Below are 24,340 nucleotides of genomic sequence, written 5' to 3' on the forward strand. Positions count from 1 at the left end.
GATACACTCCAAGTCATTTGTCACTCAAATTAGGATACACTCCAAGTCATTAGTCACTCAAATTAGGATCCACTCCAAGTCATTAGTCACTCAAATTAGGATCCACTCCACGTCATTAGTTACCAAGTCAAGTACAAGGCATTGTCCGAGCAAATTAAGTCCAAGTCGAGCATTTGTGTCAAAACAAAATATTAAATTATGGCAAACTTGTCGAAATCGTGGTAACTTTGTCCCTGGGCTATATATTTATAAGCAAACAACAGAAAGGTAACATATTTCGGCAAACTCTTTTACAAGAATAATTTTTTGTGAAACACCAAACAAAAACTTATTTTATGAAAACGGCAAAAATGACGTCGAGTCATGTCATTTTACCCTAAAGACTTAAAACAATGATTCAAGTGAACTTCATTACCAAACCGATTTTGATGGTAGTGGAGCTTACTTTGAAGCACATGATATTTTGCAACATAAGCTTAGATTTTACGAAAACTGCGCTATTAGCAGCTATAGATTTCCATGGAACTTGTATTTAGCAATATGGTAAAAGGCTATACTCAGACACTACATTACTAAATTACTGGAATGTCTTACTCACATGTTTTTGTTTGCATCGTCGTCAGTGTAATGTAACAACTTCACCTCAGGCTAAACGGAAATATTTTAAAGACGGGCTCTACCACATCTCGACGTAGAAGAAAAAGCAAAGCGTTCAAAATTGAAAAATCTTCTGTGAACGTTCCAAGTAATTTTTTCGAGGCGCTTAAGACAGTGTGGGCCTGCGCGAGGTTCGACAAGTTAAACTTAAGTTAAATTTGAGTTTACAGCGTTGGTTTGGGTGTTTTACTGCATGTGACAACTTTGACAGAGCAAGCATGGTCGACCAAAAAGCTGTAGTCGGTTTATCGCTGTTTCTTTTGACAATCAGCGTCCTACCAACGTTTTCCTATGCCACTAACCAACAAGATTCAGGTTTGTAAAGGTATTTTGGGGGGGCTAATTGCTATTTGTTTTGGAATAATTTTAACAATGTTTGTTAAATGAGTCATTTTAACAATTACCTAGCTCGCATTCAAATCATATGTGTTATAACTCAAGTCTAAGTCATGTCTTTCTAAAAAAAACAAGTCAAGTTGAAATTTAATAGATCTTGTCTTATCCAAGTTCAAGTCCCAGGCCAAGTCATTTTCAAGTGCAGTTTTTAGGTATTACATGACTGAAGGTCTATGGCTTGACTGAAGCGCAAAGTCGCTGTTTTCAAATGAATTGACTTGACTTAAGTCTTTTAATCAAAATGACTTGACTTAATTTAGTTCTTTTTTCACAAAATGACTTGACTTAATTTAGTTCTTTTTTCACAAAATACTTGACTTTATTTAAGTGTTTTAGACAAATGACTATTGTTTGGACCTTTTGTCAATTACCTTGGATTAAATGTAAATGTTTTAGTTTATAGTTTTCAATAACTGTGTCTTATTTATCTCAATTTGTGCACTTTAGGCAATTTACTTGCTGTAAATTACTTTAATATGCTATTTTTAGGTGTGTTATTGCTCATGATCGGACGACTTTAGACTTGACTTGGACTTCAGTTGTTTTTAAATTACTCGACTGGGACATAAGTCCTTTTAAAATGCCTTGTTCACAACAATGCAGTGTTCCTTGGAAAAGAGCAAGCATCGGCATTTCTCAAGAGAAGTAGGCCTAAGCGCTTTTTGTGGGAAACCATTGTAGACACTGGATCCGAGTTTTTAGCTGAATCCAAGTTTAAAGAGGAATGCTTAGTGGAAGGGTGCACACAAGTGGAAATCGCAAATATGTGGGATTCAACGACGAAACAGGTAAGTTGAAGACATATTGTTACATCTTAACCAAATGGGTTTAAATCATGGCTACGGAGTCGGTTAAAAATAACCTGAGTCCGACTCCTAAAGTTAAAAATACTGTAATGGGTTGATTGGATATTACAAATGTTGTAATGACTTAGGTCACTGTTTTTAAATTAAATGACTTAACTTATGTCTTTCAGGAAAAACATGTAAGTCTTTCGGACAAATGATTTACTTGACACCCTTTTAAACAGACTATTTCGGTTGAAAAGAAGTGTTTTCATCAAGCATTTTTTTTTAATTTGGTTATTTAGGTTAAATTTTGCATAAAATAGATCGATTGGTAACTGATGTTTTTTTTTTCAAGAGTTGTTGCCCACAGGGGCGTATCCAGAAATTTAAAAAGGGGGGTCCCGAATTTTCAACTTGGGGAATTCCCTGCTTTTCCGTCTGACGTTAATGACGTCATAAAATAGTGACGGATATGACGTCCTAAAATAGCGATTGTGATGACGTCATAAATAATGCCGCTTAGTTTGCAATCGTTAACTTCAGGAATATATCGAAAACAAGACCGTGAAATATATGTGATTGATTTTGGTAGATCCAAGTACGGGACTACGCTAAATTACAAGCACGCCTTTCGCCACCTGCAATACTAAACGAAGATCGTTTTCCCAGATGTTATTCGACTAGCACAACATAAAAACGTCATTTCAATAGTTCTAAAATCAGCATTGAGGGGGACACCTGTGAGGGCACACCTGGAGAGCTAATCGAGCGCGATTTTTTTGGTATTACGGCATTTCTTTTAAATTTATTGCAAGTTTTATTACATTGCCGAACCTAAAAAATAAAAAATATGCTCAATATTTTTAAATACGTTTTTCATTTGTCCGCGACGCACTTGGCAGCCCTCCACGGCGCAACGGTAAAGCAGCGCTGATCTAGTTGAAAAGACAGCATTAAAATGTAAACAAAACGGACGTATAAAAGTCATCCGCGCGAAGCGCGAAAATTTTTTGCACTTACGTAGTTAAATAGTCGAAAAGTATATAAAATGGCAAAGTGCGAGAAACATCAGCACCGCATAACTCGACGTTATAAGCGAGAAAAAGGCGGAGACCGCTTGATTTATTCGTGTTAATTGTCGAACACACACTTGCTGATTAGCCAACCCGAACGACTAAAGAAAGGCGAGAAAAAAAAAATTTCCTGCGTTTACGGTCTACCAAACAAGAAACGAAAAACGGCGTTTTGCGTTTGATTTTGGTTTCGCATTAGCTTAAAGACGCGTGACCCAATTACATTAAAAAACACGCAGCTTCAGACGGTGAGTTTAAACGCTGACAAAAACGAGAAAAAAACGATATTGTCACTTACAAAAAGTGGGGTCCGAACCCCCAAAAACTCATTTACTGTTTAGGCCAGTATGTTGTATCTTATACAGAGAAAACAAACTACAATAAAATATTTTTACTATCTTGGACCAAAGGCATATTGTTGTTTACTATACCGCGTGAAAGTTAATTTAATGTTGGTTTGTTTTCAGACTGAGATGTGGAATTCCCTTCACAGTAAGTATACATTGTATGTTGCCTATATTACTGCCAAAATGTATTTATACAACAAAAACGTAGTTGCCCTCAGGGTTCTGTAAGCTTAGGCTTGCCATACGTCCCGGTTTAGCCGAGACAGTCCCGGTTTTAAGGCCTTGTCCCGGTGTCCCGTCCGGTTAATCAATTTGTCCCGGATTTTTCAATCAGAGATTTACAAAAAAAAAATTAAAAATGATAGCCATTTAGCAGTTCGTTCTCAAAACTATAAAAGTAATACTTTTTACTTGTCATTTTTGGTTGGTAAGGCTGTCAAGCAAATTTTTTTAACATAAATTAATTATTTTTCCAGCGGGTGTTAAGAAATATTTTCCTGGGGGTGAGGTTGCTGGGGCTAGGTCCTTTTTTGTGTATGGTGAGTAGAAAAATTTAAAAGGATATTATCCGGCGGGTGCTGGGAGATAACTTTTGGAAGGAGCTAAGCGAGCGCCGTCGCAAACCGGTCACCGTTAGGCAATTTTTATTCTCAAGGATTTTTTTCACGTATGACGCAATTTGATGCCGGTATTATTGCTTGCATATTACGCAAGTCTAAACAATTGCTGTTACAACTTAAAGTTTAACGTTTGTTAGTAATTCTAGATCGATATGTCGCAGGTTTTCAGCATTAGGGCTACAAATCAAATTGAAGTCATAACACACTGATTGCCTTAATAGAAAAAAGTTTTAATGTTTCCAACTTAAGACTTATATGTTTAAAAACTTCTTGATGTCTGTTACCGCGCAAAATTTAGGTAGAGTTCGCAAAATTTCCCATTTAATACGGCGGTATTAATACTAACCAATTTTCAGTTTCAATCTCGAGATTTTACTTATGTTGGACGCAACATGGTACAGGGATTACGTCTCTGCTTAAAGGTTTTACGTTTGTGAGTGGTTAGAAAATTGCTTTTTGGTTACATACTTTGTTGTACTGTATAAAAAAATTTAATGGCAATTACCTGCGTGGAAATAAAAATAAAATTAGTTATATTGCTTTAATTTAAATTAATTATTTTCAGGTTTAAGAACTTCTTGAAGTATGTTACCGCGCCAAATTTAGGTACCAACATATATGCGGTATATAACAATTAACGATTGTAGAAATCAAAATGTTTTATTTAGAAAAAATTAAAATGTTTACGACGTTACACACTATTTGGCACACAAGGCAGGATATTACGCTATCCGTAACATTACTTAATAACATGGTAAATTACCTTTTTAAATCATCGGCAATAACACGCGGCTCAAACAAATGACGCAAAGTACAATATAATATGTAATAGTTCTAAGAGGCCAGCTCGATGGAATCTTACATTTTGTTGTAGGATTCCAACTTATGCTTGAGAATGATTTGGTCCAGGAATACGAATTTGTCATTTACACAGCGCTCTGCTAACATGTAGCCTACGGCCTAATATTGTTGCTGTTTTCACGAGGGCCGCATCCTACTTTATTTATTGAAAGTATTTACCCGACTCATTTTATTCACAATACAGAACATTTCGGTTACAATTTAAATTACTTAGACAAACCACCCTTAAAAATAGGGTCCTGAAAAAGACCTCCTGAAAAAATATAAAACAACCGCAACCCCGTTAAGTTAATTACCTGCAATAAATCCTTTGTGTTAGGTCTACATTAAGTTTATTTGCAGTTTTCAATATGCGTCCCGGATTTACGTTTCTAAAAAATGGCAAGCCTATGTAAGCTTGATATTTTTTTAACGGGGTCCAAGACTGAAAAGACTTGTAAATCACTGATCTAAGGTAATCTTTTGTTTTCAACAGACCACTGCACCCGCCTCAATCCTTGCAGTTCAACGGGAACGAGTTCTTGCACCAACAAATTTAACGGTTATACTTGTTACTGCAACGCAGGTTATACTGGAACAACTTGCACTGGAGGTAACTGGAAATTGAGAAAAAAAAATTTAATCTTTTCTAATGTAGAATATATTTGAAAATGTTTAAAAATAACCAAATTTATTTTGATTACACTCAGCCCTAATAAAAATGGCTATAAACAAAAAGCATCTGATTGTACATTAAGTGAGTATAAAACCTAGAAACATAGTGAATAAGATATTGACAATGTGGTTAACTGCTTGAAATACTTTACGCTTGAACGACTGAACGTTTTCTGTTTTATCATGTATGCTTTTTATTACCCTGATAATGCTTTAATTTGGCATTAGTTAGAATTGGCGGTACTTTAAAAACAAATCGATGTCGATATAGGAACAGTATACGAAGTATGGGACATTCCTATTCGAAATGATATGTTACGTAAAAAAGACATTTCATTAGGAAAACTACCCGTTATTGCACAGTGTGGATCATAAAAGCCTCAAGTCTGATCTTACTGTTTAAAGTTTGTAAACAGCTCTAATTTTAATGCTAATCTAAATTAGAAACCGCCAGGTCTGATTATATTGTATGAATTTTGTAAAAGGTTCTATATTTACTTCTAGTCTAAATTAGAAACCGCCAGATCTGATCATACTAAACGAATTTTGTGAATCGCTTTAATTGTAATAATATAATTTAAAAATTCCCAAGTTTGGTCGTACTGTATGGATGTTATTACCGTGTAGATGTGGACGAGTGTTCGACGGTGAGTTGTGGGAATGGAAGGTGTGTGAACACTCATGGCTCATATTACTGCTCGTGCAACAGCGGGTGGACAGGGACAACATGTCGAAACGGTAAGGGCGTCTCTGTAGGACTGTTTTCTTAACCCTTCTACATCAACTGCAGACCCTTTAAAAATGTGCTCCCGCGCAGAAATTCTGTGCGAATATAATTCTGCGGTATACCGGTATTTGTCTGTAATTGCTTGGAGCTTTTCGCTGTTACATTATCTTTAAAATTGTACGTGTTTAATACTATAAGCTAAAAAAAGATTGAAAAACGTTAATTTTAAAATATTTCAAATTATAAAAATACAAAGCACAACATTTGATTGAAGAAACAATCATGAAACCCGGTTCAGCAAGATATCACACTGTTCTACATATCGAAATATCCAGTCTGTTATTTCCTGCCTGAAGTCTCAAAATATCAAAATAGAGTAAACACAGGCAGGTCTGTTAAACGAATACCTCCCACGTATGCCAAGTCTGCCAAGATCAATCTTAATCTTGCCTTAAGTGTTTTCGGCATTTTTGCTGTGGTGGCTGACAATAAACCAGTTTTATATTTGGAGGAAGTGCACTTGAAATGAATACTAATTCCAATTCGGCCGTGAAGTGTTTTAGTTTGCTTTTCGTTTAATTTGAAACAAAAAATCTACTTATTTACCTATCGAATTCCAATAAAGGCAGACAAATTATAACCTTTTAGACGTGAACGAGTGTCACACAGGATCGAACTGTGTTCACGGATCTTGTACCAACACGCCAGGGTCGTATAGTTGCAGTTGTCAGCTGGGTTGGACTGGAGTGAAGTGTAACTACGGTAGGTGGTCTTTAATTTTAGCAATATATATACCACGGATAGCATTAAAGGTAAACCAACGGCCCTCATTTAGCAAAAAGTTTAACTTTTAAAGTAACTATACATTTAGGGGAATAACAACGTAAACATTTCGCGCCATACATGCTACGACCAGTGTTTTTTTAAGGTGTTTTGGGGGACCGAAACGGTTTTTCTTTAAACCACTTTTGCTAGCATTTTATGGATTTACCGTAAGGTAACAATAAACGAAGTTTAAAAGTTATTAATTTGTTGCATTTCAAACTCAAACAAATTATATCACAAGGCCTAACTTACCTGCTCTCTAGTGGAAACAGATTGTCAGAGAACTGGGCTTAGACAACTACTGATCTGGCATTCTCGGCCCCTTCTTGGCCAATGGGAAGAACCCAGCAACAACCCTTACCTTCTTTACTTTACTTCGTTTAAGTCCTCAACCTTAAAATTAAACAATGGAGGAAAAATTGAAATCCTGAAGAACTGGAAATATCACACACCACCCTTGATCCTTAGAAACGGGACCTCCTCTAGGATCCACAGGGTTAAATAGGGAAGCCCGAAATCGTGAGAAAGGCTGTGTTTTTGTGTTTGATCCAGTTTTATTTCTTTCCAGATGTTAACGAGTGTGCGATCAGTTCGACCTGCGACCATGGCAGTTGCGTCAACTCGCAAGGATCGTACAAGTGTAACTGCAATCAAGGCTGGCAGGGAACGAAATGCAATAGCGGTGCGTGTATACCGGCTTTATTCTCAAGTAGAGTTTAACAAATACATGGCAGGGCGAACTACCAAGAAGGTGTTTAAAAAGATATAAGATATATTAGAAGTTTTCATAAAATGCTACATAGGTATATTAATTGGCTTTGATATTCATTCTGCGGCTTATTGCAACATAGAGCAATTATCTTAGGATTTACTCCAAACGCTAACAAAATACTATAGTTACTTCTGAATGTGTTATCATATATATTCTACGTCTAACGACTACCTTCAGACTTCTTTTAAGATTTTTTTGAAACGCTTACGAAATGCCATCTAATTTTGTATGGGCTTTATATTTATTCCACGACCAACTACAATTAACGTACGGCCATTGACTTAATATTTATTCGCAACGTTAACAAACTTTTGTAAGTGCTTTCAACTTCATTCTACTTTAACTCTAAAAAGTTAATTGAAATGTTCACAAAATTTGGGATTGTGGTTTGATATTCATTCAACGTCTACTTGCTTATCTTTAGACGTCGACGAATGCCTGACGAGTTCTAATTGCGTGCACGGCAATTGTTCCAACTCAAAAGGTTCTTACAGCTGCAACTGCCAGCAAGAATGGACAGGAGAAAAATGTGACAAAGGTTGAATGCTCGTCTTGTATGCTGAACATCATAAGCTTACAGAAAATAACTTTAATTTTGGACTCCATCTTTTGTCTTTCAGACGTGAATGAATGCCTTGTGACTTCGAATTGTGTCCATGGAAATTGTTTAAACACAGAGGGTTCGTACAACTGCAGTTGTAGCCCGGAATGGAAGGGGAGTAAATGTGATACAGGTATAGATGGTGTTAGGTGTTTGTCAACACAGTAAACACCTAAATTGGTTAATTGCCATAAGCTTATAATCTCAAAGCTCTTATTATCATTAGGAAAACAGCGGCTTTAGTTATAAATACTCACTAGACAGTAGGATATTTAAATAGGTGACCAAAATATAACAAACGAAGTCGCTACTAATGGACCATCTTAATATTTAATTAGGCCGCATAATTATATAATGTTTTTTGGCCTGATACTTGGCAGTAATGGCGCGATCGAGGCCAATTAAACGTTTACTTGTTAAACGTTTAGTTTATTTTCTGAAATTAATAATTCGTTTTCGATTTAAAATAATTGCGATATTAACAACTACAAACAAAACTGTATTACAAAGCTAGGAAATTTTGTAAATTTTAGAAACAAAGTTTATCCAAGCAAACAAAAGTAAATGACGAAACAAGGTTTTGTAAGCTTTGTATGTGTATTCACAACAGAATCTGGCCCTCCAACAGAACACATAATGCCGACGATAAAAGTTCTAAAATTTATTAATAAAAGCTTGAGAAGCGCACCGCTCCAAATAAAAATCAGTCAGAAAGGTCTAAAACTTTAATACAAATATGCATTTCGCCATATAAATGGCATCATCAGTTTGTCTGTACAAATAAATAGGAAAAAATTAAAATATTAAAATGTAAAATAAGTTAATAAAATACATCCAAGATGAACAAAGACAAAGAAAGTACAAGGTTTTGTAGACGATAAAGTAACTTTTTTATTGTTGTGCACACTTTTAAGCAAAGCAATCACACAGGGCAACTAAGCTTTATAAACCGTACCGAGGACCATATATTTTAAATTTTTAGATGTGAACGAATGCCTGAACAGTTCTAAATGCGTCCACGGCAACTGCACTAACTCCCCAGGATCTTATCGCTGCAATTGCAAAAAGGGATGGACTGGAGTAAACTGCGACGAAGGTATAGGTGATACTGATATATATTCAAAATGTATCGGAATTTGGTGTTATGTATCAACAATTTTGTAATAATGATGGCAGACAATAATTTATTACTTAAAGACAAATATTTAGAAGCTTTTAAGGGCGAAAAAGATTTCACAAATTAAATTAAAATGTTTCTAGATTACAATTTATTTGGGTAAAAAAACGATTGGTTGACACAATATCAAATTCAATAATTAGCCTACTAAGGTCGAACAAAAGTTGAAACAATTTCTATAGATTAACTTTTTGCGAGGGTTAATATGTTTGAATGTATTTTTTTCCACCTAAAGATAAAACGCGCAAAAGCAAAGGTTTCGCAGGTTATTAAACCAAAGAGTTATATATTTTTTAGTTTACTATTTTTTAAGAATACTAACATATAAGATAGAAAATGCTCGGTTCGATGGCAAATTATAGCTAAAAAAATAGCGATGTCAGCTTGGATTTAGTTGGCATCGATATCAAAGTATTATCGGACGAGAAACGATACTACAACTTGGTATCGGTTAGCGGTTCCTAACCAAAAATAACGAACATTTATGGTCAGACCATTATTTTTCTGAACTAAAAAACAGCTGAAATATGAGGAAATTGTTTCTTGTCGTACACCGAATAAAGATAATTACAACGTATCATTAATAATAACAACTAAATCACTCATATTTAGATGTTAACGAGTGCTCAAAGGGCAATCCATGCATCCATGGTTGCTGCCAAAACGAACCGGGGACCTTCACTTGCGTCTGTAGTAGCGGATTTGAAGGAAAGCTTTGTGAAACTGGTAAACACCATTTGCCTGAGATAGTACAGATGCTAAGGGTCGGACATTTTTCGTTGCCTAAAGCAGTGTTGTAATGACTTAGGCCTAAGTCATAATGACTTGAATAAATTGCACTTAAGGCTCGGTTTTTAAATGAATTGACTTGACTTAAGTCTTTTGGGGAAATTACTTGAGTTGACCCGACTAGGACTTGACTTGTTATTTATTCAAAATGACTTGACTTTGAATAAAGGCTTTTCACAAATAACTCGACTGGGACTTAAGTCATTTTAAGTGACTTGTTTAAAACACTGGCTTAAAGTTGCGAACCATTAAAAGACGACTATCGAAAAGATTTAAACAAACGATCTCACAAATTTGAATAGCTTTAAGCCAGTGGTTCTCAACCTTTTTGTACCCGTGGCCCTTTTTTGACGCTTTCAAATAGTCGCGGACACCTACATTTTTCTAGTATAATATCAGGAGAAGTACATCGGGAGCTTTCAACACACTAACCGAAATCGGTTAATCATTTAAGATTTTTTGTGTAAGCAATTTTAGGTTAGAAAACTGGCCTGTGGTGCGGTTCGAACTCACGACCTCAAGCTTACTTCAATCCGTTAATACAAGGTTTTGCGTTAAAACAATGAGTAAGCGTGTTGTCTAAGATCAAATAAAACCTAAATGCCTTGTGACTTGAAGTGTGATTTTTTTATTGACATGATTTTGTACAGAAACAAACGAGTGTGCTACGAACAAGTGTCCGAATGGAATGTCTTGTTTTGATGCTATCAATGGACACATGTGCATACAAGACACGATAAGAGATGACATACTGCAAGGTATATCACACAACACTCGTTCCAAGATAGTTCCTAATTTTGCTTAGCTGTAATCCAAAATTTACAAAAACACGAAAGATAAATCATATATATCTGTAGCTTATACTATCTGAGGCTTGTAAATTTAGACATATAAAAAGTATAGAAGGCCATATAGACGCAGATATAACATTTTGTGACTGCTTTATAATCTTTATGTATTCTAACGTTTATTACCTAATCTTAACATCAGGAGCCATAAAATGTCTTTTTATAAATATGTAAAGGACCTTAATTCGAATAAATTTCCTTTTTAACAATAAACAAAGCCTTTTTTAATTCCAACCAATAAAAAAATTCATAAGTGCAATTTCAAAATTGTTATTGGTGAACATATTCTATAATTAATAAACTAAATATATATTTTTTTTTTTTATTTTTTTTTTTTTACAAATATTTTTATTAGATATTAATCGGGTTAAACTATAGCTTTACTAATAATGAAAAAAGCTCCACTCTGGTAATCTGAAAATATTGCCAGAGCTGTTTTTTTTATTAAGTTATGCCTGGTAGCAACTGTTATTGTAGGTTTGATGCTTTTGACAGAAACGAACGACTGCATTCCCAACCCGTGTCCAAGCGGGACGAAATGCGTCGACGGATACAACATGTATTTGTGCGCCAAACCTGAGCAACAACTCTCCTGCCAAGACCAAAATTAGGCTGGACGAGTTATGATCACAAACGACAACAATTCTTGCGGAAAATAGCTTTACAAAATTGTACCAGAAAATGCGCTTTAATTCTGCTTTTTATTTGGGCTTGTCAAGGCCTAACGAATATTACGAGAAACAATTCACCTGCGAACACAAAATGAAGACGTCCATCTCTTTTAAAAATCTAAAACTTTTTTTTCAAATTTCTCCCAACTTAATCAAAATGACGAGGCCTTACTCAAACAAGTACCTTTGCTCAGATAGAGTAATTTCAAAATTTCGCACACTAACAATGTTGTGTAATCTACATTTAGCGATTTTTTGTTAAATTTTTCAAATTGCAGGACTTCTTAGATAAAAGCCATCACGCTGTCAAAGTTACCAAATTTCTTGACTTATTTCACAAAAATGAAAAGGGTCTGAGCTGGGGTGGATCCCGTCATTTAAGGAACGTTGTAAAAGCGTGACGCCATAAAATAAGTATATTTCGGAAATATGCAACGACAAACAGCGTTTTTATTCTACTAGGATTTCTCAAAACTTGATAAGACTTATTGGAAAGTTAAAGCAGTTTAGCGCAAAGCGCGTAGGTTTCTTCAATTAAATATTAAAACTCAAATAGGGCACAACCTAAATGTAAGAGCCACATGTGGCTCGCGAGCCGTGATATCTATGCCTAATAGAAGTAGAAAAAAAAATCGTCCAGGTCTCATCGCTCCAAGTTTTTTAACGAGAACAAACCATTCAAAGGACAACAGTGAATCTTAGTGTTAATAACCTACACGATAAGTATGTGAAAACAGAAAACTGATTCCAAATAAACAAACCGGGAAACTGGCATCGAATGGAAACGCTGTCTTAGATTTCTTGGAATGCGGATTTCATTGATCACTGGTGAAATCGTATAAGTGGTTTATGTTGCGCGCGATTGAATAATTGCGATCTATATTACAGTCGTCCTGAAAGTGTGCATAAAACTTTTGCTTTATTTCCGGCGTTTTTATTATATGTCTTGTGGTCAGCTATTTCAACCGCAACAAATAGTAAAAACAGCAGATGTGGATCGTTTTATGGCAAAATACAGAATGCGAAAATGTGGAGTAATGAAAGAGGTTAAAGTTATGTATCGATTTGAGCCCTTTTGGAACAATAAAGCGTAAGCAAGATTGTTCAATCATAGCTGGTATAAATCTTGATATATGTCATATATAAAATTAAAGAATACTGCAAAAAATTGAAACGGATTGAGCATGTCTTGCGTGCAACCTTTACAAAACATATATTTTTTTCCAATTGGCGTGTTTCAAGGCGTTCCTTTCGAGGCCATTTTTTACGGCTCTATGCTTTTTAACTGGATTTTTTAATTTGATTCATATTGTCCTTCGTTTTTTAATTTAGTAAATAATGGCCTGAAATCAATTAAACGACAAAACCATACAAGAATTAAGAATTAATTTGCTACGAGTCTTGTTGCCGATGCGCTTGTCACTGGTCAAATTACCCTTTATTCACACAATACTGGCCCGAAAATATCAGTACGGTGTGACCGACGAAATCCGACAGACCGTGAATTTCTGGAGAGACAGCATTGTCCTAGCCGTACACGGCGTACAGTTGTATAGGTTTGTACAGAAGCTATAGCCTACTGGCGCACCAAAAGTAGCAATATCGTTGCCGCCCTTTGCAACCAGCTGCCATGTTTAGTAAGTCGACCCTGATTGCTGTGATTTTGGTGAGCTGCACGTTTTGTGCGGTGGAGTGCGGATTGTTTTCCGGCATTGGCAAGGCATTAAAGAGGGTGGTAAAAGAAGTGGCGAAAGCACCGAAAGTTGTGGTTAAAACTGCTGAAAAAGTTGTGCGCGAAGCGGTTAAGGCACCTAAGGAAGTGGTTAAAACAGCTGAAAAAGTTGTAAAAGAAACTGCTAAGTTGCCAAAAGAGGTGGTTAAAACAGCTGAAAAAGTTGTAAAAGAAACTGCTAAGTTGCCAAAAGAGGTGGTCAAAACTACTGAAAAAGTTGTAAAAGAAACGGCTAAGCTACCAAGAGAGGTCGCTAAAACAGCTGAACAGGTAGTTCAAGAGGCTGCTAAGCTACCTGAAGAACTGGTTAAAGTGGTTGTCAAGACAATTCGAAAGGTACCGAAAGCTATCGACAAAACAGTTCGAGAAATCGAGCGAATTAAAAAGCAACTGGACCGAGCAGTGGACGAGGTTATCAAACTACCGGTGAAAATTGTCGAAGTTGCAGATCAGATAATTCCGATCCCGGGCGAAATCAAGAAGTTGGCGCGCGAGGTGGTTAGAGTAGAAGAACAAGTAAAGAACTTGGGCCAGAAAGTGCTGAGCATTCCCGACAGGATTGTGGAGGTTGTAAAGGACATTGTCCCTCTACCAGAAGAAATCAAATCTTGGGCGGTGAAAGTATTCAAAATCTACAAAGTGATTCAGATGATCGATACTGGCTTCGGCGAGTTGGGAACCAACCTTGAAGCATTCGGGCAGCAGCTGAAACATTTACCGGAAAACTACGTGGAAGCGGTGGGCGAAAGACTGGCCAACATTCCGAACGTTTTCGAGGAGGCTGCAAAGGATTTATTGGATGTACCAAACAAATTCAAGCAAGTCGGAGCCGACCTAAGCAGCATCGAAAAAGGCGTGCGCAAAGTAAAAGCCGAGATGCTTAAACTACCCGGAAAGCTTAGCGAAAACGGAGACGAGCTCGGAAAGTTGCCGGAGCAGTTTTCTGGCGTTTTCGACGAGATGGACAGCGTCAAGCGTCACGTGACCCAGCTGGAGAACGACATCTCCTCTGTTCCGGAGGCGCTAAAACTGAGCATCCGAAAATCCTCCTCCAGCCTCGAGAGTGCCTTAAAAGGAGTCCTCCGGCTTCCCGAGGACGCGCAAAAGTCCATGGATGATTTGGTAAAAGTCAAGAGGAAAGTTAAGGAGATTGCGGGTGAAGTTTCTAGCCTTGAGGATGACGTCATTGAGGCGTTGGATGAGATCAGGGACTTACCCGCCAAGAAAGTCAAGGCCGCCGTCGAAGAAATTTCTGGAATGTCCAAGGAAATCGAAACTTCAGCGCGCGAGATCGGGGAATTCCCTGAACGAGTGAAAGAGGTGGTTGAGGAAATCGCGGATTTTCCTGAAAAAATAAATCAAGCTGTTGAAGAAATATTTGAAGCCCCCAAAACAGATACAAAGGATGAACTATAAATTTAAAAAAGCACTTTCTTATGGATTTTGGCTTTTTTCGATGTTGAAAATAAAGTAATTGAAACGTTTAAAAATGCTACCTAATACTTATGTATGGGCTTGGATGTTCATTCTACTTTCTTATACACTTCGCTCAGCCGAGTAGCGATTACCAAACAAAGCTATAAGATGACTATGTCTTAAAAAAGAGAAAAGTGTTGCTTTATAAAAATGGTAAAGTGTTTTTTAATTTTAAAAACTATAAATTACAAATTATTAATTTGGGCGATATTTATCAAACAAACAAAACAATAAGGTATTAATATTTGCAGAATAATTATAAGAAAAATTCGAACAAATTTGTCACGGTCGTCGTGGCTTAACAATGCGACAAGCTTAAAAAAAAATTGATGAAATTAAAATGTTTAAATGTAATTTTCACTAAATTAAAAAGACAGAAGTTAATTAAGCGTTAAGGAACACAGTGGCCTGAATTTCATAATTGGCTTATATTCTCAAAAGTTTGGCTTTCAAAATCGAATTGGCTGCATTGGATCGCAAACAATGGCTAAAATGCTTCTAACTTGCTTTCTCTAAAGGTCATTAGGGCGCAATTCGTAACTTGGGTTGTTAATTCACAATTTTACAGTAGTTTACCTTTCAAGCTAGAAAACGTTGAGTTTAGTAGATAAAAAGGCTATCATAAGTAAAAAGGCTAAATCATAATCATTAGCAAAAAGGCTAAATTAGTAGGTATTGGATCGGCACCCAAATAAACCTAGTATCGGACGAGTACGGATACTTCCACATTTGGTTCTCTCTCATTGAACATCCTGAAACGCAGTTTGAGTGATTGAGCAAAGCGAGCGACTGAAAAATGCGTGATTTCACTTAACGAGGAAAGCTATAGGTTAGTTATTTCCTGTGACGACGCTTTTTCCAATAAACGTTATTCAAATGTACCTCAGGCCGTTTCGTTTTGTGGAATTCTGTTGACATTTCTCGTCGGCGCCAATTCGATATGAACATGATTGAGCCATTTTAGTCATGGTTTGCGATCAAAGGCTGCTTTTCTACCTACATTATTAATTTCCTGAGACCAAAATAAATGAAACAAAGATCTATATTTAAACATTCCAACGCTTAAGCAAACCTTGCCTTAATAACCTTGCCAAAATATCTAAGCTTATCACGTTTGAATTATTTTGCTTAGTGGGCCACATTAATACCTTATTTTGGAATCGGATCAAATTTGAATAAGGGCGGATCCGGGATTTGTGTTTTAAAACGGCATCAAAATTACATCTAAACGTGATTTCACAAACTATCAATAACAAAGCAACGTCAAAACTTGACGTTAAAAAGTAACGGCAACGAAGTATCATCAAAACGTCAAGTCTCAAGTCATTTGCAAAAATAACTGAAGTCCAGTTTAAGTTATCTTCGATCAAGTCAAGTCTCCGTCTTAGTCATTAGTTACTCAAATTAGGATCCACTCCAAGTCATTAGTTACCAATTCAAGCACAAAGCATTGTCCAAACAAATGAAGTACAAGTCGAGCATTTTAGTCAAAATAAAATATTGAATTATGGCCAACTTGAAATTGTGGTCCTTTGTCTCTTTGTCTCTGGGCTATATATTTATAAGCAAACAACAGAAAAGTAACATATTTCGGCAAACTCTTTTACAAGAATAATTTTTTGTGAAACACCAAACAAAAACTTATTTTATGAAAACGGCAAAAATGACGTCGAGTAATGTCATTTTACTCTAAAGACTTAAAACAATGATTTAGGTGTACTTCATTACAATACCGATTTTGATGGTAATGGAGCTTACTTTGAAGCACATGATATTTTGCAACATAAGCTTAGTTCGGTTTTACGAAAACTGCGCTAGTAGCAGCTTTCCATGGAACTTGTATTTAGCAATATGGTAAAAGGCTATACTCGACACTGCATTACTAAATTACTGGAAAGTCTTACTCACATGTTTTTGTTTGCATCGTCGTCAGTGTAATGAGTAACAACTTCACCTCAGGCTAAACGGAAATATTTTTAAAACGGGCTCTACTATATCTAGACGTAGAAGAAAAAGCAAAGCGTTACGAAATTAGAAAATCTTCTGTGAACGTTCCAAGTAATTTTTTCTAGGCGCTTAAGACAGTGTGGGCCTGCGCGAGGTTCGACAAGTTAAACTTAAGTTCAATTTGAGTTTACAGCGTTGGTTTTAGTGTTTTACTGCATGTGATAACTTTGACAGAGCAAGCATGGTCGACCAAAAAGCTGTAGTCGGTTTATCGCTGTTTCTTTTGGCAATCAGCGTCCTACCAACGTTTTCCTTTGCCACTAACCAACAAGATTCAGGTTTGTAAAGGTACTTTGGGGGAGGCTAATTGCTGTTTGTTTTGGAATAATTTTAACAATGTTTGTTAAATGAGTCATTTTAAAAATTACCTAGCTCCTATTCAAATAATTTGTGTTATACCTGAAGTACTCTAAGTCACGTCTTTCTAAAAAAGACAAGTCAAGTTGAAATTTGAAGTCTTGTCTTATCCAAGTTCAAGTCCCAGGCCAAGTCATTTTCAAGTGCAGTTTTTAGTTATTACATGACTGAAGGTCAATGGCTTGACTGAAGCGCAAAGTCGCTGTTTTCAAATTAATTGGCTTGACTTAAGTCTTTTAATCAAAATGACTTGACTTAATATAGTTTTTTTTCCACAAAAGACAAATGACTATTCTTTGGACTTTTTGTCAATTATATTGGATTAAAAGTAAATGTTTTATAGTTTATAGTTTTCAATAACTGTGTCTTATTTATCTCAATTTGTGCACTTTAAGCAATTTACTTGCTGTAAATTACTTTAATATGCTATTTTTAGGTGTGTTATTGCTCATGATCGGACGACTTTAGACTTGACTTGGACTTCAGTTGTTTTTAAATTACTCGACTGGGACATAAGTCCTTTTAAAATGCCTTGTTCACAATGCAGTGTTCCTTGGAAAAGAGCAAGCATCGGCATTTCTCAAGAGAAGTAGGCCTAAGAGCTTTTTGTGGGAAACCATTGTAGACACTGGATCCGAGTTTTTAGCGGAAGCCAATTTTAAACAGGAATGCTTAGTGGAAATGTGCACACAAGTGGAAATCGCAGATATTTGGGATTCAACGACGAAACAGGTAAGTTGAAGACATATTGTTACCTCTTAACCAAATGGGTTTAAATCATGGTTACGGAGTCGGTTTAAAATAACCCGAGTCCGACTCCTAATTAAAAATACTGTAATGGATTTGTTCGATATTACAGATGTTGTAATGACTTAAGTCACTGTTTTTAAATTAAAAAACTTGACTTATGTCTTTCAGGAAAACTACTTGACTTGATGTAAGTCTTTTGGACAAATGATTTAGCCTACTTGACACCCATTTAAAGAAACTTTTTGGGTTGAAGCATTTTTTTTATAAAATGTGGCTATTTAGGTTAATTGTTTGCATAAAATAGATCGATTGGTATATAATGTGTTTTTTATTTTTTAAGAGTTGTTACCCATAAGAACGAGTCTACCATTTTTATTAGTTTAATTTTTATGACAAGAACTAGAAGTGAAATTGAATTGCTCTAATAACGACTTGACTGGGACTTAAGTCATTTTGAAATGACTTGTTTACAACACCGGATGTTACGTGCTGCCTTCATAAAATTCTTACCAAACTCATTTACTGTTTAGGCCAACATGTTGCATCATACAAAGGAAACAAACTACAATAAAATATTTTTACTATTTTGGCCCAAAGGCATGTTGTTATTTACTATACCGCGTGAAAGTTTATTCAATGTTGGTTTGTTTTTAGACTGAGATGTGGAATTCCCTTCACAGTAAGTATACATTGTATGTTGCCTATATTACTGCCAAAATGTATTACTCAGGGGTCTGAAACTTGGTATTTTTTAGCGGGGTCCATGGCTGAAAAGACTTGTAAATCACTGATTTCTTTTGTTTTCCACAGACCACTGCACCCGCCTCAATCCTTGCAGTTCAACGGGAACGAGTTCTTGCACCAACAAATTTAACGGTTATACTTGTTACTGCAACGCAGGTTATACTGGAACAACTTGCACTGGAGGTAACTGGAAATTAAGAAAAAAAAATGTAATCTTTTCTAACGTAGGATATATTTAAAAAAAATTTAAAAATAACCAAATTTACTTTGATTACACACAGCCCTAATTAAAATGGCGATAAACAAAACGATTCTGATTGTACATTGAGTGAGTATAAAACCTAGAAACTAGTGAATAAGATATTGACAATTAGGTTCTGCTTGAATTACTTTACGCTTGAACGTTTTTATTTTGTTATGTATGCTTTTTATTACCCTGATAATGCTTTGATTTGGCATTAGTTAGAATTGGCGATACTTTAAAAAAAATGGATATCGGTATAGGAACCATATACGAACTATCGGACAGTCCTATTCGAAATGATATGCTACTTAAAAAATTAGGAAAACTACCCGTTAGCACAGTGCGGATCATAAAAAAACTCAAGTTTGATCTAACAGTTTAAAGTTTATAAACAGCTTTAATTTTATTGCTAGTCTAAATTAGAAACCGCCAGATCTGATCATACTAAACGAATTTTGTGAATCGCTTTAATTGTAATAATATAATTTAAAAATCCCCAAGTTTGGTCGTACTCTATGGATGTTATTACCGTGTAGATGTGGACGAGTGTTCAACGGTGAGTTGTGGGAATGGAAGGTGTGTGAACACTCATGGCTCATATTACTGCTCGTGCAACAGCGGGTGGACAGGGACAACATGTCGAAACGGTAAGGGCGTCTCTGTAGGACTGTTTTCTTAACCCTTCTATATCAACTGCAGACCCTTTAAAAATGTGCTCGCGCGCAGAAATTCTGTGCGAATATAATTCTGCGGTATACCGGTATTTGTCTGTAATTGCTTGGAGCTTTTCGCTGTAACATTATCTTAAAAATTGTACTTGTTAAATACTATAAGCTAAAAAAAGATTGACAAACTTTAATTTTAAAATATTTCAAATTATAAAAATACAAAGCACAATATTTGATTGAAGAAACAATCATGAAACCCGGTTCAGCAAGATATAACACTGTTCTACATATCGATATATCCAGTCTGTTATTTTGAAATGTCCTGCCTGTTAAGTCTAAAAAATATCAAAAAAGAGTAATCACAGGCAGGTCTGTTGAACGAATACCTCCCAACGCGTATGTCAAGTTAGACAAGAGCAATCTTAATATTGCCCTAAGTGTTTTCGGCATTTTCTCTGTAGTGGCTGAAAATAAACCAGTTTCACACCTGGAGGAAGTGCACTTGAAATGAATACCAATTCTCATTCGGCCGAGAAGTGTTTTAGTTTGCTTTTCGTTTAATTTGAAACAAAAAATCTACTTACTTACCTATCGAATTCCAATAAAGGCAGACAAATTATAACCTTTCAGACGTGAACGAGTGTCACACAGGATCGAACTGTGTTCACGGATCTTGCTCCAACACGCCAGGATCGTATAGTTGCAGCTGTCAGCTGGGTTGGACTGGGGTGAAGTGTAACTACGGTAGGTGGTCTTTAATTTTAACAATATATATACCACGGATAGTATTAAAGGTAAACCAACGGACCTCATTTAGCAAAAAGTTTAACTTTTAAAGTAACTATAGATTTAGGGGAATAACAACGTCAACATTTCGAGCCAAACATGCTACGACAGTGGTCTCCAACCTTTTTGGCTAATAACACCCTACATAAAATAACAATAGTTTTCTTTAAACCACTTTTGCTAGCATTTTTTAAGGATTTACTGTAAGGTTACAATAAACGAAGTTTAAAAGTTATTAATTTGTTGCATTTCAAACTCAAGCAAATTATATCACAAGGCCTAACTTACCTGCTCTCTAGTGGAAACAGATTGTCAGAGAACTGGGCTTAGACAACTACTGATCTGGCATTCTCGGCTCCTTCTTGGCCAATGGGAAGAACCCAGCAACAACCCTTACTTTCTTTACTTTACTTCGTTTAAGTCCTCAACCTTAAAGTTAAACAATGGAGGAAAAATTGAAATCCTGAAGAACTCGAAATATCACACACCACCCTTGATCCTTAGAAACGGGACCTCCTCTAGGATCCACAGGGTTAAATAGGGAAGCCCGAAATCGTGAGAAAGGCTGTGTTTTTGTGTTTGATCCAGTTTTATTTCTTTCCAGATGTTAACGAGTGTGCGATCAGTTCGACCTGCGACCATGGCAGTTGCGTCAACTCGCAAGGATCGTACAAGTGTAACTGCAATCAAGGCTGGCAGGGAACGAAATGCATTAGCGGTGCGTGTATACCGGCTTTATTCTCAAGTAGAGTTTAACAAATACATGGCAGGGCGAACTACCAAGAAGGTGTTAAAAAGATATAAGATATATTAGAAGTTTTCATAAAATGCTACGTAGGTATATTAATTGGCTTTGATATTCATTCTGCGGCTTATTGCAACATAGAGCAATTATCTTAGGATTTACTCCAAACGCTAACAAAATACTATAGTTACTTCTGAATGTGTTATCATATATATTCTACGTCTAACGACTACCTTCAGACTTCTTTTAAGATTTTTTTGAAACGCTTACGAAATGCCATCTAATTTTGTATGGGCTTTATATTTATTCCACGACCAACTACAATTAACGTACGGCCATTGACTTAATATTTATTCGCAACGTTAACAAACTTTTGTAAGTGCTTTCAACTTCATTCTACTTTAACTCTAAAAAGTTAATTGAAATGTTCACAAAATTTGGGATTGTGGTTTGATATTCATTCAACGTCTACTTGCTTATCTTTAGACGTCGACGAATGCCTGACGAGTTCTAATTGCGTACACGGCAATTGTTCCAACTCAAAAGGTTCTTACAGCTGCAACTGCCAGCAAGAATGGACAGGAGAAAAATGTGACAAAGGTTGAATGCTCGTTTTGTATGCTGAACATTCATAAGCTTACAGAAAAAAACTTTAATTTTGGACTCCATCTTTTGTCTTTCAGACGTGAATGAATGCCTTGTGACTTCGAATTGTGTCCATGGAAATTGTTTAAACACAGAGGGTTCGTACAACTGCAGTTGTAGCCCGGAATGGAAGGGGAGTAAATGTGATACAGGTATAGATGGTGTTAGGTGTTTGTCAACACAGTAAACGCCTAAATTGGTTAATTGCCATAAGCTTATAATCTCAAAGTTCTTATTATCATTAGGAAAACAGCGGCTTTAGTTATAAATACTCACTAGACAGTAGGATATTTAAATAGGTGACCGAAATATAACAAACGAAGCCGCTACTAATGGACCATCTTAATATTTAATTAGGCCGCATAATTATATAATGTTTTTTGGCCTGATACTTGGCAGTAATGGCGCGATCGAGGCCAATTAAACGTTTACTTGTTAAACGTTAAGTTTATTTTCTGAAATTAATAATTTGTTTTCGATTTAAAATAATTGCGATATTAACAACTACAAACAAAACTGTATTACAAAGTTAGGAAATTTGGTAAATTTTAGAAACAAAGTTTATCCAAGCAAACAAAAGTAATTGACGAAACAAGGTTTTGTAAGCTTTGTATGTGTATTCACAACAGAATCTGGCCCTCCAACAGAACACATAATGCCGACGATAAAAGTTCTAAAATTTATTAATAAAAGCTTGAGAAGCACACCGCTCCGAACAAAAATCAGTCAGAAAGGTCTAAAACTTTAATAAAAATATGCATTTCGCCATATAAATGGCATCATCAGTTTGTCTGTACAAATAAATAGTAAAAAATTGAAATATTAAAATGTAAAATAAGTTAATAAAATACATCCAAGGTGAACAAAGACAAAGACAGTACAAGGTGTAACGGTCGTGGCTGCACCTAAGCGACCTATGTAGCCTGGCCTACATCAACCGTTGCATGGGTGTTTTTTGTTGGAATACACGGCTATGGCAGACGGGCATTTACAGCATAACATTAACAGAACTCAAGATATTCGTAACTTAGCACAAACAATATTAATCCTAATTAAATGGCTTTTTACTTTTATATTGACGACAAGGAAATATAGCCACAATAAATGTACGTACCAACTTGTTAGGGATCCAGGATTAACTTGGATATAATCAGTCACGGCTAGGTTTCAATTGCAATTTAAAGTTTGTAATCAATTACTAAACAAACAATAAACGTAATATTATTAACTTCTTACAAATTCTAAGCTTAATACGACTTGTCAATACAACTAACTAGTACAGAAAAACCCAATTTACAGTTAGCAACTAAAAGTTAAGAACTTGCGGCATGTGCTTTTTGCTAGCAACATTTGAGAAACTAGATGAGAAAAACCGAAACATTGTGACGTCATCAACATAGAAATTAAACAACGTTTCTCGCTGTAACACAAGGTTTTGTAGACGATAAAGTAACTTTTTTATTGTTGTGCACACTTTTAAGAAAAGCAATCACACAGGGCAACTAAGCTTTATTAACCGTACCTAGGACCATATATTTTAAATTTTTAGATGTGGACGAATGCCTGAACAGTTCTAAATGCGTCCACGGAAACTGCACTAACTCCCCAGGATCTTATCGCTGCAATTGCAAAAAGGGATGGACTGGAGTAAAATGCGACGAAGGTAGGTGATATATATTCAAAATGTATCGGAATTTGGTGTAATGTATCAATAATTTTGAAATAATGATGGCAGACAAGAATTTATTACTTAAGGACAAATATTTAGAAGCTTTTAAGGGCGAAAAAATTTCACAAATTAAATTAAAATGTTTTAGATTAAAATTATTTTGGGTACAAAAAACGATTGGTTGACACAATATCGAATTCAGTAATTACTAAGATCGAACAAAAGTTGAAACAATTTCTATAGATTAACTTTTTGCGAGGGTTAATATGTTTGAATGTATTTTTTCCACCTTAAGATAAAACGCGCAAAAGCAAAGGTTTCGCAGGTTATTAAACCAAAGAGTTATATATTTTTTAGTTTACTATTTTCTAAGAATACTAACTTATAAGATAGAAAAGCTTTGTTCGATGGCAAACAATAGCTAAAAAAATAGCGATGTCAGCTTGGATTTAGTTGGGCATCGATATCAAAGTATTATCGGACGAGAAACGATACTACAACTTGGTATCGGTTAGCGGTTCCTAACCAAAACTAACGCACATTTATGGTCAGATCATTATTTTTCTGAACTAAAAAACAGCTGAAATATGAGGATATTGTTTCTTGTCGTACACCGAATAAAGATAATTGCAACGTATCATTAATAATAACAACTAAATCACTTATATTTAGATGTTAACGAGTGCTCAAAGGGCAATCCATGCATCCATG

The 24,340-nt window shown here is 35.7% G+C and overlaps 1 protein-coding gene across 1 annotated transcript; it reads left to right on the forward strand.

The window, feature by feature from the left end:
• Positions 1-875: 875 nt before the first annotated feature.
• On the forward strand, positions 876-12,658 carry LOC146169855 (uncharacterized). The gene is made up of 13 exons (XM_083387679.1): positions 876-972; positions 1,657-1,841; positions 3,382-3,406; positions 5,218-5,334; positions 6,024-6,134; positions 6,772-6,885; positions 7,517-7,630; positions 8,145-8,258; positions 8,341-8,454; positions 9,304-9,417; positions 10,111-10,224; positions 10,938-11,045; positions 11,631-12,658. The coding sequence occupies exons 1-13, from the start codon at positions 876-878 to the stop codon at positions 11,744-11,746; spliced, it is 1,443 nt and encodes a 480-aa protein (XP_083243805.1). The 3' UTR covers positions 11,747-12,658.
• Positions 12,659-24,340: the final 11,682 nt, after the last annotated feature.

The sequence above is a fragment of the Ascidiella aspersa genome, chromosome 1 (genome assembly GCF_963924565.1).
Source record: "Ascidiella aspersa chromosome 1, kaAscAspe10.2, whole genome shotgun sequence".
NCBI classification, from domain to species: domain Eukaryota; kingdom Metazoa; phylum Chordata; class Ascidiacea; order Phlebobranchia; family Ascidiidae; genus Ascidiella; species Ascidiella aspersa.

Excerpts from the sequence above, each read along its gene's own strand:
- LOC146169855 (XM_083387679.1), top strand. The coding sequence starts at position 876 with ATGGTCGACCAAAAAGCTGTAGTCGGTTTATCGCTGTTTCTTTTGACA. Across the intron at positions 5,335-6,023 it reads TGGAACAACTTGCACTGGAG|ATGTGGACGAGTGTTCGACG; the intron begins GTAACTGGAAAT and ends ATTACCGTGTAG. Across the intron at positions 8,259-8,340 it reads AGGAGAAAAATGTGACAAAG|ACGTGAATGAATGCCTTGTG; the intron begins GTTGAATGCTCG and ends TTTGTCTTTCAG.